The sequence below is a fragment of the Heterodontus francisci genome, unplaced genomic scaffold (assembly GCF_036365525.1).
Source record: "Heterodontus francisci isolate sHetFra1 unplaced genomic scaffold, sHetFra1.hap1 HAP1_SCAFFOLD_822, whole genome shotgun sequence".
NCBI lineage: Eukaryota > Metazoa > Chordata > Chondrichthyes > Heterodontiformes > Heterodontidae > Heterodontus > Heterodontus francisci.
In genome coordinates, this window is record NW_027140126.1 from 131,385 (window position 1) to 149,474 (window position 18,090).

Here is an 18,090-nt window from a genome sequence, read left to right on the forward strand (position 1 = left end):
TGCTACCAGGCTCCCCTGCCCTGCAACCTCCCCCCACCAACCAGGAATCCCAGGCTTGAAGAATAACCCTCCCCGTGACCTACTCAGCGAGTTCCTGATCTCAGCTCTGTCCTGGAAAAGGTGCAGCAAGTGAGAGACCAGGCATAGGGAAGGGAAGGGACACACGCACAGGGAGTGAAGCCCTGTACTAAGTTCCCTGTAAGTGAGAAGATAAAGGGGGGAATTTGATCCAAGTTTTCAAGATATTAAGGGGAACAGATAGGGTAGAGAGAGAGAGAAACTATTTCTGTTGGTTGGGGAGTCCAGGACCAGGGGGCAGAGTCTAAACATTAGAGCCAAACCTTTCAGGAGTGAAATTAGGAAATGCTTCCACACACAAAGGGTGGTAGAAGTTTGGAACTCTCTCCCGCAAACAGCAATCGATGCTGGACTCAATCGTCAATGTTAAATCTGTGAGATTGAACGTGTTTTATTCTCCAAATGTATTCAGAGACATGGGGCTAAGGCGAGGATAGGGAGTTAGATCACAGATCAGCCGGGATCTCACTGAATGGTGGAACAGGATCGAGGGGCTGAATGGCCTCCTCCTGTTCCTGTGATGCCCTGACGAGACACTTACAATGACCATCCCGAAGACCCCCATAATGGTTGGACACAGCGATCAGGTCATATTTGGAATTTTTAGCTTTGGGATTGATGAGGAACTCGGAGAGATCCAGGTCCCTGTGGAGAGAAACAGAAAGTCGAGGTTAGTGCCTCGGTTATGATCCCACGGGAATGTCATTTCCACAAGTGGAGGAGACTGAGATGCTGCCGTAACTCCTCCCAGCCACCGGAGGCAGCACCGTCATCCCGTTCACTGTCATAACTCCTCCCAGCCACCGGAGGCAGCACCGCCATAGCTCCTCCCAGCCACCGGAGGCAGCACTGCCATCTCGTACACTACCATAACTCCTCCCAGCCACCAGAGGCAACACTGCCACCTACCTCCCCCACACACTGCCATAACAACTCCCAGCACTGGAGGCAGCACTGCCATCTCGTACACTGCCATAACTCCTCCCAGCCACCGGAGGCAGCACAGTCACACCCCCACCTCTCCCAACACTGCCATTACTCCTCCCAGCCACTGGAGGCAGCACCGCCATCTCATGCACTGCCATAACTCCTCCCAGCCACCGGCGGCAGCACCGCCATCCCGTTCACTGCCATAACTCCTCCCAGCCACCGGAGGCAGCACTGCCATATCTCCTCCCAGCCACCGGAGGCAGCACCGCCATCTCGTACACTGCCATAACTCCTCCCAGCCACCGGAGGCAGCACCGCCATCTCGTACACTGCCGTAACCTCCCACCCACTGGAGGCAGCACTGCCACCCCCTACACTGCCATAACTCCTCCCGGCCACTGGAGGCAGCACTATCCACCCCCTACACTGCCATAACTTCTCCCGGCCACCAGAAGCAGCACTGCCACCCCCTACACTGCCATAACTCCTCCCGGCCACCGGAGGCAGTACTGTCCACCCCCTACACTGCCATAACTCCTCCCGGCCACCAGAAGCAGCACTGCCACCCCCCCCTACACTGCCATAACTTCTCCCGGCCACCGGAGGCAGCATTGTCCACCCCCTACACTGCCATAACTCCTCCCGGCCACCAGAAGCAGCACTGCCACCCCCTACACTGCCATAACTCCGCCCGGCCACCGGAGGCAGCACTGCCACCCCCTACACTGCCATAACTCCGCCCGGCCACTGGAGGCAGCACTGTCACCCCCTACACTGCCATAACTCCTCCTGGCCACCGGAGGCAGCACTGTCACTCCCTACACTGCCATGACTCCTCCCAGCCACCGGAGGCAGCACTGACACCCCCTACACTACCACAACACCTCCATTGGCTTTGAGGGGCTTTGGGTCAAGGAGATGCCGAAAGACACAGGAGGGATCGAGCGCACGGCGGACAGAGCAGAGGAACCTCGAGGGATTTCAGGGAGTGAGTTTCCCCGAGGACGACAGCCCTCACCTCAGCGGGAAATCGACCAGGGTGTCCAGCTTCTCTTTCCAGAGCCGGGTGTAGGAGAATCGCTTCAGGTGGATGATCAGAACCTCGGGCAGTGACCACAGGTCAAACTTCTTGGTGGCTAACTGGTGTTCCTTACAGGCCGGACAATACCTGGACGGTGGACACAGAGCAGAGGGTCAGAGAGTAGAGAGCGGCCGGCAAAGGGGTTGGGGGGGGGGGGGGAGGGGCTGGAGGGAGAGGGTGGGGAGGGGACAAAGGGAGGGTAACACCAACCTGGGGTCAGAGATACACAGGCTAGAGATTTACAGAGCAGAGAGATACACAACGATGGGTATGTGAGCAGACACAGGGAATAGAATCTTCAGGCATGACAGGGGAGGGGGGAAAAGAGGAGGTGGCATTGCACTGTTGATCAAGGAGTCAATTATTGCAGTAAGGAGGGATGATATCTTAGAAGGTTCCTCAAATGAGGCCATATGGGTAGAACTTAAAAACAAAAAAGGGGCAATCACTTGGCTGGGAGTGTACTACAGGCCTCCAAACAGTCAGGGAGAGATAGAGGAGCAGATATGTAGGCAAATCTCAGAGAGGTGTAAAAACAATAGGAATAGGGTAAGAGGCTTAAAGGGGGAAGAGTTCTTAAAATGCATACAGAAGATCTTTTTGAGCCAGTACGTAGAAAGTCCGACAAGAGAAGGGGTGGTATTGGACCTAATCCTAGGGAATGAAGCCGGACAAGTGGTAGAAGTGTCAGTGGGGGAGCATTTCGGGGATAGTGACCATAACTCTGTAAGATTTAAGGTAGTTATGGAAAAGGACAAAGACGGACTGGAAATAAAAGTACTGAATTGGGGGGAGGCCGATTTCAATATGATAAAATTGGATCTGGCCAAAGAGAACTGGGAGCAGCTAGTTGTAGGAAAGTCTACATCAGACCAGTGGGAGTCATTCAAAGAGGAAATAGTGAGAGTTCAGAGCCAACATGTACCCGTTAAGGTGAAGGGTAGATCCAACAAGTCCAGGGAACCCTGGATGTCTAGGGATATAGAGGATTGGATCAGGAAAAAAAAAAGGAGGCTTATAGCAGATTCAGAGTGCTGAAAACAGTGGAGGCACTAGAGGAGAATAGAAAGTGTAGAGGGGTACTTAAAAATAGTAATTAGGAGAGCAAAGAGGGGGCATTAAAAACACTGGCGGGCGAGATGAAGGGAAATCCTAAGGTGTTTTGTAAGTAAATTAAGGGCAAGAAGGTAGGGCCCATTAGGGACCAAAGTGGCAATTTGTGTGTGGAGCCGGAGGACATAGGTGAGGTTTTAAATGATTACTTTTCATCTGTGTTCGCTATGGAGAAGGACGACGTAGGTGTTGTCATGGTCCTGTAGTTTTTTTTTTGGAATATGCGGTATGCCTTTAAGGCTTGCAAGGGATCAATGTTGCTTTAAGAACCAACAAGCCTCAGGAGTTATAGGTAGGTGCATTTTCGTTGCCTTCGAAACAGCCATTTGGAGACTGCGATTCAAAGGGTGCATTCTCGTTACCATAAATACAGCCACTGGGAGTGAGTAGCAAGCGATATATTTGTTACAATTCAATTCTGAACTGGCTTTTAGTTGAAGACAACTTGTTCTAACAGAACACACAGACTGAGGACACAGATACCTGAAAAAGAGCTCTCTACCATTGAAACTGAAGGAATAGGATTTTAGTCTGTTTAATTATCTCTTAAAATTCTAAAACATCAAGCCAAATCAGAGATCTCTGGTAATTTAAATTGAAGAAAGAGAAGTTAGACTGTGACAATCTTTTATCCCTCAAAAACTCTAAAGTCAGCTTGAATCTATTGGAAGTGTTTGCAAGTCGTTAATTGTTGCAATTCGCTGAAGAAGGGAAGCATCACCTACTGCTGAAGCTAGACTACGGACTATTCTACTGTGGAAGAACATTTTTTCCCGCATCGGACGACTGTGAGGACTTCAAGCAACATTCTGTGAGGACTTCAAGCAACGTTGGACTGTAAATTTGCAAGAACTCTAATTATTTCTATTTTAAATGTTGTTTATATCTTCATAGTGTTTAAGAATTTAGTTTTTCTTATTAAAGAATTAATTTATTGATTTAAAGACACCTGGTTTGGTTAGCCTCATTCGGGGGTTAATAGATAGTACAAAATTCGGCTGGGTCTCTCTGTAATTTGTAAAGTTTTAAATGATATGTTTGCCGATCTGTGGAGCGACGGGATTGAATTATCAGTGCGTTTCTCCCACCACAATTAGAATCATATATTTTGATTGGGGGCTTTGACTGCAGCGGTCGGTCGTAATAGTGTAGAGATCAGGGAGAGGGACTGTGACATATGCAAACAAATTAGCACTGAAAGGGAGGAGGTCTTAGCTGTTTTAGCAGGCTTAAAAGTGGATAAATCCCCAGGCCCAGATGAGATGTATCCCAGGCTGTTATGTGAGGCAAGGGAGGAGATAGCAGGGACTCGGACACAAATTTTCAAATCTTCTCTGGCCACAGGAGAGGTACCAATGGACCGGAGGACGGCGAATGTGGTACCGTTATTCAAGAAGGGTAGCAAGGATAAACCAGGTAATTACAGGCCGGTGAGTCTAACATCAGTGGTTGGGAAACTATTGGAAAAAATTCTGACGGACAGGATTAATCTCCAATTGGAGAGGCAGGATTAATCAGGGATAGTAAGCATGGCTTTGTCAGGGGGACATCATGTCTAACTAACTTGATTGAATTTTTCGAGGTGGTGTCCAGATGTGTAGATGAGGGTAAAGCAGTTGATGTAGTCTACATGGACTTCATTTAGACTTTTGGTAAGGTCCCACATGGGAGATTGGTTAAGAAGGTAAGAGCCCATGGGATCCAGGGCAATTTGGCAAATTGGATCCAAAATTGATTTAGTGGCAGGAGGCAGAGGGTGATGGTCGAGGGTTGTTTTTGCGAGTGGAAGCCTGTGACCAGTGGTGTACCACAGGGATCGGTGCTGGGACCCTTGCTGTTTGTAGTGTACATTAATGATTTAGACGTGAATATAGGAGGTATGATCAGTAAGTTCGCAGATGACACGAAAATTGGTGGTGTCGTAAACAGTGAGGAGGAAAGCCTTAGATTACAGGACGATATAGATGGGCTGGTAAGATGGGCGGAGCTGTGGTAAATGGAATTTAATCCTGAGAAGTGTGAGGTGATGCATTTTGGGAGGACTAACAAGGCAAGGGAATATATAATAGATGTTAGGATCCTAGGAAGTACAGAGGGTCAGAGGAACCTTGATGTACTTGTCCATAGATCACTGAAGGCAGCAGCACAGGTAGATAAGGTGGTTAGGAAGGCATATGGGATACTTGCCTTTATTAGCCGAGGCATAGAATATAAGAGCAGGGAGGTGATGATGGAGCTGTATAAAATGCTAGTTAGGCCACAATTGGAGTAATGTGTACAGTTCTGGGCACCACACTATAGGAAGGATGTGATTGCACTGGAGAGGGTGCAGAGGAGATTCACCAGGATGTTGCCTGGGCTGGAGCATTTCAGCTATGAAGAGAGACTGGATAGGCAAGGGTTGTTTTCCTTAGAGCAGAGAAGGCTGAGGGCAGACCTGATTGAGGTATACAAAATTATGAGGGGCATTGATTGGATAGATAGGAAGAAACTTTTTCCCCTAGCGGAGGTGTCAATAACTAGGGGGCATAGATTTAAGGTAAGGGGCAGGAGGTTTAGAGGGGATTTGAGGAAAAATGTTTTCACCCAGTGGGTGGTTGGAATCTGGAACGCACTGTCTGAAGGGGTGGTAGAGGCAGGAACCCTCACAACATTTAAGAAGTATTTAGATGAGCACTTGAAACGCCATAGCATACAAGGCTACGGGCCAAGTGCTGGAAAATGGGATTAGAATAGATAGGTGCTTGATGGCCGGCACAGACACGATGGGCCGAAGGGCCTGTTTCTGTGCTGTATGTCTCTATGACAGTCCCTACATCCTCAGTGAGAGAGAGTGACAGACGAGTGTGTGAGCAGGCACAGTCCCCACATCCTCACCAGGGATTGCCTTCCTCCAGAATCTCTTTGGTTGTGAACAGTTCGATGCACTCCTTCAGTGTCACTGTATCTCTCCGGGGCACTGTTCCCATGCTCCGGTCCTTGATGTATTTCTAGGAGCAAGAGAGAAGTCAGTCAGAGCAAGTTTATCACCCGCATCCCACAAGTTAAAAACAGAGTGACACACCACTCGTCTCCCCATCCTCCAGTCCCCTCCCTCCCCTCCCCTGGAACCTGGGCACACAGCAGGTAAACCCACAGCCAACCCAGGACTGAGCCAATCCCCATCCCGATTCCATACTCACTGCCCCCACCACCCCCACACCCCGCAGCCAGTGGACTCAAAGCAAGATGGAACCAGCTGTGAAGCTGCCTGTGGTTGAATTGCCAAATGAATACCATCTCCCATGCTCACTCATGAATCGAAGTCACTCGAGGGGGGGGGGGGGCAAGAGGTACTGGAAGGGGGATGCCACGCGAATGCCCTCTTTCGGGCGGGGGTAATTGTTTGCAGTGAGGGCAGGAGAGGGGTCGAACACACAGAGCCCGAGGGAGGGGTCAGTTAGCGAACAGGTGGTGTTGGGGACATACCTCGGCCTCCATCTCATTATAGTAACGTTTCTTCATGTCACTGTCCCAATCCAGGGCGATGTAGAGCTGGGCTGAAACACAAACCATTTCACATCACATTTACTGACACCTCCCTCAGTCAGGACTCTCTATCTCCGTCAGAGGGGGTCAGTACTGAGGGAGTGTCGCACTGTCGGGGGGGGTCGGTACTGAGGGAGCGCCGCACGATCAGAGGGTCGGTACTGAGGGACAGCCAAGGGAGTGTCGCACTGTCGGAGGGTCAGTACTGAGGGAGCGCCGCACTGTCGGAGGGTCAGTACTGAGGGAGCGTCGCACTGTCGGAGGGTCAGTACTGAGGGAGCGCCGCACTGTCGGAGGGTCAGTACTGAGGGAGCGCCGCACTGTCGGAGGGTCAGTACTGAGGGAGCGCCGCACTGTCGGAGGGTCAGTACTGAGGGAGCGTCGCACTGTCGGAGGGTCAGTACTGAGGGAGCGCCGCACTGTCGGAGGGTCAGTACTGAGGGAGCGCCGCACTGTCGGAGGGTCAGTACTGAGGGAGCGCCGCACTGTCGGAGGGTCAGTACTGAGTGAGCGCCGCACTGTCGGAGAGTCAGTACTGAGGGAGCGTCGCACTGTCGGAGGGTCAGTACTGAGGGAGCGCCGCACTGTCGGAGGGTCAGTACTGAGGGAGCGCCGCACTGTCGGAGGGTCAGTACTGAGGGAGTGTCGCACTGTCGGAGGGTCAGTACTGAGGGAGCGCCGCACTGTCGGAGGGTCAGTACTGAGGGAGCGCCGCAATGTCGGAGGGTCAGTACTGAGGGAGCGCCGCACTGTCGGAGGGTCAGTACTGAGGGAGCGCCGCACTGTCGGAGGGTCAGTACTGAGGGAGCGCCGCAGTGTCGGAGGGTCAGTACTGAGGGAGCACTGCTCTGAGGGAGGGTCAGTACCGAGGGAGCAATGTGCTGAGGGAGGGTCAGTACCGAGGGAGGACTGTGCTGAGAGAGGGTCAGTACTGTGGGAGCACTGCGCTGAGGGAGGGTCAGGACTGAGGGAGTACTGAGGGAGGGTCAGTACTGAGGGAGCACTGTGCTGAGGGAGGGTCAGTACTGAGGGAGCACTGTGCTGACGGAGGGTAAGTACTTAGGGAGCACTGCGCTGAGGGAGGGTCAGGACTGAGGGAGTACTGAGGGAGGGTCAGTACTGAGGGAGCACTGTGCTGACGGAGGGTAAGTACTTAGGGAGCACTGTGCTGACGGAGGGTAAGTACTTAGGGAGCACTGCGCTGAGGGAGGGTCAGTACCGAGGAATTTGATTGAGTTTTTTGAGGAAGTGATAAAGATGATTGATGAAGGAAGGGCAGTGGATGTTGTCTATATGGACTTCAGTAAAGACTTTGACAAGGTCCCTCATGGCAGACTGGTACAAAAGGTGAAGTCACACGGGATCAGAGGGGAGCTGGCAAGATGGATACAGAACTGGCTCGGTCATAGAAGACAGAGGGTAGCAGTGGAAGGGTGCTTTTCTGAATGGAGGGATGTGACTAGTGGTGTTCCGCAGGGATCAGTGCTGGGACCTTTGCTGTTTGTAGTATATATAAATGATTTGGTGGAAAATGTAGCTGGTCTGATTAGTAAGTTTGCGGACGACACAAAGGTTGGTGGAGTTGCGGATAATGATGAGGATTGTCAGAGGATACAGCAGGATATAGATCGGTTGGAGACTTGGGCGGAGAAATGGCAGATGGAGTTTAATTTGGACAAATGTGAGGTAATGCATTTTGGAAGGTCTATTGCAGGTGGGAGGTATACAGTAAATGGCAGAACCCTTAGGAGTATTGACAGGCAGAGAGATCTGGGCGTACAGGTCCACAGGTCACTGAAAGTGGCAACGCAGGTGGATAAGGTAGTCAAGAAGGCATACGGCATGCTTGCCTTCATCGGTCGGGGCATAGAGTATAAAAATTGGCAAGTCATGTTGCAGCTGTACAGAACCTTAGTTAGGCCACACTTAGAATATTGCGTGCAATTCTGGTCGCCACACTACCAGAAGGACGTGGAGGCTTTGGAGAGGGTGCAGAAGAGGTTTACCAGGATGTTGCCTGGTCTGGAGGGCATTAGCTATGAGGAGAGGTTGGATAAACTCGGATTGTTTTCACTGCAACGACGGAGGTGGAGGGGCGACATGATAGAGGTTTACAAAGTTATAAGCGGCATGGACAGAGTGGATAGTCAGAAACTTCTTCCCAGGGTGGAAGAGTCAGTTACTAGGGGACAGAGGTTTAAGGTGAGAGGGGCAAAGTTTAGAGGGGATGTGCGAGGAAAGTTCTTTACACAGAGGGTGGTGAGTGCCTGGAACTTGCTGCCAGGGGAGGTGGTGGAAGCAGGTACCATAGAGACGTTTAAGAGGCATCTTGACAAATACATGAATAAGGAAGGGAATAGAGGGATACGGTCCCCGGAAGTGCAGAAGGTTTGAGTTTAGGCAGGCATCAAGATCAGCGCAGGCTTGGAAGGGCCGAATGGCCTGTTCCTGTGCTGTACTGTTCTTTGTTTTGTTCCTTGAAGCACTGCGCCGAGGAACGGTCAGTACTGAGGGAGCACTGTGCTGAGGGAGGGTCAGTACTGAGGGAGCACTGTGCTGAGGGAGGGTCAGTACTGAGGGAGCACTGTGCTGAGGGAGGGTCAGTACTGAGGGAGCACTGTGCTGAGGGAGGGTCAGTACTGAGGGAGCACAGTGCTGAGGGAGGGTCAGTACTGAGGGAGCACTGTGCTGAGGGAGGGTCAGTACTGAGGGAGCACTGTGCTGAGGGAGGGTCAGTACTGAGGGAGCACTGTGCTGAGGGAGGGTCAGTACTGAGGGAGCACTGTGCTGAGGGAGGGTCAGTACTGAGGGAGCACAGTGCTGAGGGAGGGTCAGTACTGAGGGAGCACTGTGCTGAGGGAGGGTCAGTACTGAGGGAGCACTGTGCTGAGGGAGGGTCAGTACTGAGGGAGCACTGTGCTGAGGGAGGGTCAGTACTGAGGGAGCACTGTGCTGAGGGAGGGTCAGTACTGAGGGAGCACTGTGCTGAGGGAGGGTCAGTACTGAAGGAGCACTGTGCTGAGGGAGGGTCAGTACTGAGGGAGCACAGTGCTGAGGGAGGGTCAGTACTGAGGGAGCACTGTGCTGAGGGAGGGTCAGTACTGAGGGAGCACTGTGCTGAGGGAGGGTCAGTACTGAGGGACCACAGTGCTGAGGGAGGGTCAGTACTGAGGGAGCACTGTGCTGAGAGAGGGTCAGTACTGAGGGAGGGTCAGTACTGAGGGAGCACTGTGCTGAGGGAGGGTCAGTACTGAGGGAGCACTGCGCTGAGGAACGGTCAGTACTGAGGGAGCACTGTGCTGAGGGAGGGTCAGTACTCAGGGAGCACTGTGCTGAGGGAGGGTCAGTACTGAGGGAGCACTGTGCTGAGGGAGGGTCAGTACTGAGGGAGCACTGTGCTGAGGGAGGGTCAGTACTGAGGGAGCACTGTGCTGAGGGAGGGTCAGTACTGAGGGAGCACTGCGCTGAGGGAGGGTCAGCACTGAGGGAGCACTGTGCTGAGGGAGGGTCAGTACTGAGGGAGCACTGTGCTGAGGGGGGGTCAGTACTGAGGGAGCACTGCGCTGAGGGAGGGTCAGCACTGAGGGTGCACTGCGCTGAGGGAGGGTCAGTACTGAGGGAGCAGTTTGCTGAGGGAGGGTCAGTACTGAGGGAGAACTGCGCTGAGGGAGGGTCAGTACTGAGGGAGGGTCAGTACTGAGGGAGCACTGCGCTGAGGGAGGGTCAGTACTGAGGGAGCACTGTGCTGAGGGAGGGTCAGTACTGAGGGAGCACTGTGCTGAGGGAGGGTCAGTACTGAGGGAGCACTGCGCTGAGGGAGGGTCAGTACAGAGGGAACACTGTGCTGAGGGAGGGTCAGTACTGAGGGAGCAGTGTGCTGAGGGAGGGTCAGAACTGAGGGAGCACTGCGCTGAGGGAGGGTCAGTACTGAGGGTGAACTGCGCTGAGGGAGGGTCAGTACTGAGGGAGGGTCAGTACTGAGGGAGCAGTGTGCTGAGGGAGGGTCAGCACAGTGGGAGCACTGCGTTGAGGGAGGGTCAGTACTGAGGGAGCACTGAGGGAGCACTGCGCTGAGGGAGGGTCAGTACCGAGGGAGCACTGTACTGAGGGAGGGTCAGTACTGAGGGAGCACTGCGCTGAGGGAGGGTCAGTACTGAGCGAGCACTGCGCTGAGGGAGGGTCAGTACTGAGGGAGCAGTGTGCTGAGGGAGGGTCATTACTGAGGGAGCACCGCGCTGAGGGAGGGTCAGTACTGAGGGAGCAGTGTGCTGAGGGAGGGTCAGTACTGAGGGAGCACTGTGCTGAGGGAGGGTCAGTACTGAGGGAGCACTGTGCTGAGGGAGGGTCAGTACTGAGGGAGCAGTGTGCTGAGGGAGGGTCAGTACTGAGGGAGGGTCAGTACTGAGGGAGCAATGTGCTGAGGGAGGGTCAGTACTGAGGGAGGGTCAGTACTGAGGGAGCAATGTGCTGAGGGAGGGTCAGTACTGAGGGAGCAGTGTGCTGAGGGAGGGTCAGTACTGAGGGAGCAGTGTGCTGAGGGAGGGTCAGTGCTGAGGGAGGGTCAGTACTGAGGAAGCAGTGTGCTGAGGGAGGGTCAGTACTGAGGAAGCAGTGTGCTGAGGGAGGGTCAGTACTGAGGAAGCAGTGCACTGAGGGAGGGTCAGTACTGAGGGAGCAGTGCGCTGAGGGAGGGTCAGTACTGAGGGAGCAGTGTGCTGAGGGAGGGTCAGTACTGAGGAAGCAGTGCACTGAGGGAGGGTCAGTACTGAGGGAGCAGTGTGCTGAGGGAGGGTCAGTACTGAGGAAGCAGTGCACTGAGGGAGGGTCAGTACTGAGGGAGCAGTGCGCTGAGGGAGGGTCAGTACTGAGGGAGCACTGCGCTGAGGGAGGGTCAGTACTGAGGGAGCACTGCGCTGAGGGAGCACTGCGCTGAGGGAGGGTCAGTACTGAGGAAGCAGTGCGCTGAGGGAGGGTCAGTACTGAGGAAGCAGTGCGCTGAGGGAGGGTCAGTACTGAGGAAGCAGTGCGCTGAGGGAGGGTCAGTACTGAGGGAGCAGTGCGCTGAGGGAGGGTCAGTACTGAGGAAGCAGTGTGCTGAGGGAGGGTCAGTACTGAGGAAGCAGTGCGCTGAGGGAGGGTCAGTACTGAGGAAGCAGTGCGCTGAGGGAGGGTCAGTACTGAGGAAGCAGTGCGCTGAGGGAGGGTCAGCCAGATTGCATCCCGTCGGTTCTGGACACTCACAGTTGATGTCGGGTTTGGTGTTTTGGTTTGTCCCACGCTCGGTTATCCCGTTGACATTAACAGTCTGGAAGGTGAAGAGGGGCTTCCGGCTCCCCGGGGATTTCCGTTTCTTCAGCGGCCTCTTCTCTGGCGAGGGGCCGCCCCGCTCACTCTCCCCCTCTGGTTCGGAGCGCACTCCCTCCGGCTCCGGCGTCGCGACCCACTCCGCTGTCCCGGGGCTGGGGTCACGGTGGTCGTCGCCAGGCTCCGGAGTCGTATCGGGGTCAGGAGTGGGGTCGGGGGCTGGTGAGTGAACTCCTTCATCAGCTGTGGGGCAAAGAGTCAGAGTGAGAACAGACAGCTCATAAAATATCCATCGGCCCCTAACTCATCCGACAGTAACCCCTCCCTCCCCCAGTGCCCTGTGTTACTGACTGTATCTCTACTGATGTTAATCCAGCTCCCTCACACTGTCACTCAGTAACCCCTCTCCCCCCAGCGTCCTGTGTTACTGACTGTATCTCTACTGATGTTAATCCAGCTCCCTCACACTGTCACTCAGTAACCCCTCTCCCCCCAGCGCCCTGTGTTACTGACTGTATCTCTACTGATGTTAATCCAGCTCCCTCACACTGTCACTCAGTAACCCCTCTCCCCCCAGCGTCCTGTGTTACTGACTGTATCTCTACTGATGTTAATCCAGCTCCCTCACACTGTCACTCAGTAACCCCTCTCCCCCCAGCGTCCTGTGTTACTGACTGTATCTCTACTGATGTTAATCCAGCTCCCTCACACTGTCACTCAGTAACCCCTCTCCTCCCAGTGCCCTGTGCTACTGACTGTATCTCTACTGATGTTAATCCAGCTCCCTCACACTGTCACTCAGTAACCCCTCTCCCCCCAGCGTCCTGTGTTACTGACTGTATCTCTACTGATGTTAATCCAGCTCCCTCACACTGTAACTCAGTAACCCCTCTCCTCCCAGTGCCCTGTGTTACTGACTGTATCTCTACTGATGTTAATCCAGCTCCCTCACACTGTAACTCAGTAACCCCTCTCCTCCCAGTGCCCTGTGTTACTGACTGTATCTCTACTGATGTTAATCCAGCTCCCTCACACTGTCACTCAGTAACCCCTCTCCCCCCAGCGTCCTGTGTTACTGACTGTATCTCTACTGATGTTAACCCAGCCCCCTCACACTGTCACTCAGTAACCCCTCTCTCCCCAGCGCCCTGTGTTACTGATTGTATCTCTACTGATGTTAACCCAGCCCCCTCACACTGTCACTCAGTAACCCCTCTCTCCCCAGCGCCCTGTGTTACTGATTGTATCTCTACTGATGTTAACCCAGCCCCCTCACACTGTCACTCAGTAACCCCTCTCTCCCCAGCGCCCTGTGTTACTGACTGTATCTCTGCTGATGTTAATCCAGCTCCCTCACACTGTCACTCAGTAACCCCTCTCTCCCCAGCGCCCTGTGTTACTGATTGTATCTCTACTGATGTTAATCCAGCTCCCTCACACTGTCACTCAGTAACCCCTCTCCCCCAGCACCCTGTGTTACTGACTGTATCTCTACATATGTTAATCCAGCTCCCTCACACTGTCACTCAGTAACCCCTCTCCCCCCAGCGTCCTGTGTTACTGACTGTATCTCTACATATGTTAATCCAGCTCCCTCACACTGTCACTCAGTAACCCCTCTCTCCCCAGCACCCTGTGTTACTGATTGTATCTCTACTGATGTTAATCCAGCTCCCTCACACTGTCACTCAGTAACCCCTCTCCCCCAGCACCCTGTGTTACCGACTGTATCTCTACATATGTTAATCCAGCTCCCTCACACTGTCACTCAGTAACCCCTCTCCCCCCAGCGTCCTGTGTTACTGACTGTATCTCTACTGATGTTAACCCAGCCCCCTCACACTGTCACTCAGTAACCCCTCTCCCCCAGCACCCTGTGTTACTGACTGTATCTCTACATATGTTAATCCAGCTCCCTCACACTGTCACTCAGTAACCCCTCTCCCCCCAGCGTCCTGTGTTACTGACTGTATCTCTACTGATGTTAACCCAGCCCCCTCACACTGTCACTCAGTAACCCCTCTCTCCCCAGCGCCCTGTGTTACTGATTGTATCTCTACTGATGTTAATCCAGCTCCCTCACACTGTCACTCAGTAACCCCTCTCCCCCAGCACCCTGTGTTACTGACTGTATCTCTACATATGTTAATCCAGCTCCCTCACACTGTCACTCAGTAACCCCTCTCTCCCCAGCACCCTGTGTTACTGATTGTATCTCTACTGATGTTAATCCAGCTCCCTCACACTGTCACACAGGGACAGGAATGGATGTTGGATGTTCCGGGGTTTAGATGTTTCAAAAGGAATAGTGAGGGAGGTAAAAGAGGTGGGGGAGTGGCATTGCTAATCAGGGATAGTATCACAGCTGCAGAAAGGGAGGTCGTCGAGGAGGGTTTGTCTACTGAGTCATTATGGGTGGAAGTCAGAAACAGGAAAGGAGCAGTCACTTTGGGAGTTTTCTATAGACCCCCCCAATAGCAACAGAGACATGGAGGAACAGATTGGGAGGCAGATTTTGGAAAGGTGCAGAAGTAACAGGGTTGTTGTCATGGGTGACTTCAACTTCCCTAATATTGATTGGAACCTCCTTAGTGCAAATAGTTTGGATGGAGCAGTTTTTGTCAGGTGTGTCCAGGAAGGTTTCCTGACTCAATATGTAGATAGGCCGACTAGAGGGCAGACTATGTTGGATTTGGTGCTTGGCAACGAGCCAGGCCAGGTGGCAGATCTCTCGGTGGGAGAGCATTTCGGTGATAGTGATCACAACTCCCTGACCTTAAGTATAGTCATGGAGAGGGACAGGAGCAGACGGGATGGGAAAATATTTAATTGGGGGAGGGGAAATTACAATGCTATTAGGCAGGAACTGGGGAGCTTAAATTGGGAACAGATGTTCTCAGGGAAATGCACGACAGAAATGTGGAGGTTGTTTAGGGAGCATTTGCTGCGACTGCTGGATAGGTTTGTCCCGATGAGGCAGGGAAGGGATGGTAGGGTGAAGGAACCTTGGATGACAAGAGATGTGGAACAGCTAGTCAAGAGGAAGAAGGAAGCTTACTTCAGGTTGAGGAAGCAAGGATCAGACAGGGCTCTAGAGGGCTACAAGGTAGCCAGGAAGGAACTGAAGAATGGACTTAGGAGAGCGAGAAGGGGACATGAAAAAGTCTTGGCGGGTAGGATTAAGGAAAATCCCAAGGCGTTCTACACTTATGTGAGGAACAAGAGGATGGCCAGAGTGAGGGTAAGGGCCGATCAGGGACAGTGGAGGGAACTTGTGCCTGGAGTCGGAGAAGGTAGGGGAGGTCCTAAATGAATACTTTGCTTCAGTATTCACTAGTGAGAGGGACCTGGTCGTTTGTGAGGACAGCGTGGAACAGGCTGATATGCTCGAACAGGTTGAGGTTAAGAGGGAGGATGTGCTGCACATTTTGAATGATATGAGGACAGATAAGTCCCCGGGGCCAGACGGGATATACCCAAGGATATTACGGGAAGCGAGGGAAGAGATTGCCGCGCCTTTGGCGATGATCTTTGCATCTTCACTGTCCACTGGAGTAGTACCGGATGATTGGAGGGTGGCAAATGTTGTTCCCTTGTTCAAGAAAGGGAATAGGGATAACCCTGGGAATTATAGACCAGTCAGTCTTAAGTCGGTAGTGGGCAAATTATTGGAGAGGATTCTGAGAGACAGGATTTATGATTATTTGGAAAAGCATGGTTTGATTAGAGACAGTCAGCATGGCTTTGTGAGGGGCAGGTCATACCTCACAAGCCTTATTGAATTCTTTGAAGATGTGACGAAACACATTGATGAAGGAAGAGCAGTGGATGTGGTGGATATGGATTTTAGCAAGGCGTTTGATAAGGTTCCCCATGGTAGGCTCATTCAGAAAGTAAGGAGGCATGGGATTCAGGGAAAGTTGGCTGTCTGGATACAAAATTGGCTGGCCCATAGAAGTCAGAGGGTGGTAGTAGATGGAAAGTATTCAGCATGGAGCTCGGTGACCAGTGGTGTTCCACAAGGATCTGTTCTGGGACCTCTGCTCTTTGTGATTTTTATAAATGACTTGGATGAGGAAGTGGAAGGCTGGGTTAGCAAGTTTGCCGATGACACGAAGGTTGCTGGAGTTGTGGACAGTGTGGAAGGCTGTTGTAGGTTGCAACGGGACATTGACAGGATGCAGAGCTGGGCTGAGAATTGGCAGATGGAGTTCAACCTGGAAAAGTGTGAAGTGATTCATTTTGGAAGGTCGAATTTGAATGCGGAATACAGGCTTAAAGACAGGATTCTTGGTAGTGTGGAGGAACAGAGGGATCTTGGGGTCCATGTCCATAGATTGCTCAAAGTTGCCACCCAAGTTGATAGGGTTGTTAAGAAGGCGTATGGTGTGTTGGCTTTCATTAACAGGGGGATTGAGTTTAAGAGCCGCGAGGTTATGCTGCAGCTCTATAAGGCCCTGGTTAGACCACACTTGGAATATTGTGTTCAGTTCTGGTCACCTCATTATAGGAAGGATGTGGAAGCTTTAGAGAGGGTGCAGAGGAGATTTACCAGGATGCTGCCTGGACTGGAGGGCATGTCCTATGAAGAAAGATTGAGGGAGCTAGGGCTTTTCTCATTGGAGCGAAGAAGGATGAGAGGTGACTTGATAGAGGGGTACAAGATGATGAGAGGCATAGATAGAGTGGATAGTCAGAGACTTTTTCCCAGGGTAGAAAGGGCTATCACCAGGGGGCATAATTTTAAGGTGATTGGAGGAAGGTTTCGGGGAGATGTCAGAGGTAGGTTTTTTACACAGAGAGTGGTGGGTGTGTGGAATGCACTGCCAGCGGTGGTAGTAGAAGCAGATACATTAGGGGCATTTAAGCGACTCTTGGATAGGTACATGGATGATAGTAGAATGAAGGGTAGGTAGTTTGATCTTAGAGTAGGTTAAAGGTTCGGCACAACATCGTGGGCCAAAGGGCCTGTACTGTGCTGTACTGTTCTATGTTCTCTCTCTTTATAAAAACTGACTGTATCTCTACTGATGTTAATCCAGCTCCCTCACACTGTCACTCAGTAACCCCTCTCCCCCCAGTGCCCTGTGTTACTGACTGTATCTCTACTGATGTTAATCCAGCTCCCTCACACTGTCACTCAGTCACCCATCTCCTCCCAGCTCCCTGTGCTACTGACTCAATCTGAACTTTACCCAGTCCATTTGTCTGTTGCTGCTCCTCATGGGTTTCGTGCGCTCCCTCTTCCTCCTTTGCCTCTTCTTCCTCTGCCTCCTCCTCTTCGGTCCCTTCCTCCTCTTCGTCCTCAGAGCTTGGTCGTGAGACATAGCGACTGCACAAGAAATAACAGCTCAGAGTTGAAAGGTCTTGTTGGAGCTAAAATCTATCTTACCTCCCAATGTCCCCTTCCCCGCCCACACCGTCTCTCCACAGACAGCCCCTCCGACAGCGCACCCCTCACTCAGTACTGACCCTCCGACAGCGCGGCGCTCCCTCAGTACTGCCCCTCCGACAGCGCGGCGCTCCCTCAGTACTGACCCTCCGACAATGCGGCACTCCCTCAGTACTGACCCTCCGACAATGCGGCGCTCCCTCAGTACTGACCCTCCGACAATGCGGCGCTCCCTCAGTACTGACCCTCCGACAGTGCTGCACTCCCTCAGTACTGACCCTCCGACAGTGCGGCGCTCCCTCAGTACTGACCCTCCGACAGTGCTGCACTCCCTCAGTACTGACCCTCCGACAGTGCGGCGCTCCCTCAGTACTGACCCTCCGACAGTGCTGCACTCCCTCAGTACTGACCCTCCGATAGTGCGGCGCTCCCTCAGTACTGACCCTCCGACAGTGCGGCGCTCCCTCAGTACTGACCCTCCGACAGTGCGGCGCTCCCTCAGTACTGACCCTCCGACAGTGCGGCGCTCCCTCAGTCCTGACCCTCCCACAGTGCGGCGCTCCCTCAGTACTGCCCCTCCGACACCTCTGCGCTCCCTTATTTCAGGATTAAAAGGCAGGCAGACATACGCGAGCCTGTCGAGGAGGATCTCGTACAAGGCCTA

General features: G+C 52.8%; 1 protein-coding gene across 1 annotated transcript in view; it reads right to left on the bottom strand.

Moving 5' to 3' along the window:
- LOC137358896 (ubiquitin carboxyl-terminal hydrolase 11-like) overlaps positions 1–18,090 on the bottom strand; it is a 52,990-nt gene that overhangs the window by 2,349 nt on the left and 32,551 nt on the right. Inside the window, exons 9-15 of the mRNA XM_068025101.1 lie at positions 18,056–18,087; positions 17,230–17,366; positions 11,972–12,277; positions 6,671–6,741; positions 6,080–6,192; positions 2,027–2,176; positions 620–723 (exon numbers count right to left, since the gene is read on the bottom strand). Coding sequence (XP_067881202.1) covers positions 620–723; positions 2,027–2,176; positions 6,080–6,192; positions 6,671–6,741; positions 11,972–12,277; positions 17,230–17,366; positions 18,056–18,087 — 913 coding nt within the window. The remainder of the gene's footprint in view (positions 1–619; positions 724–2,026; positions 2,177–6,079; positions 6,193–6,670; positions 6,742–11,971; positions 12,278–17,229; positions 17,367–18,055; positions 18,088–18,090) is intronic.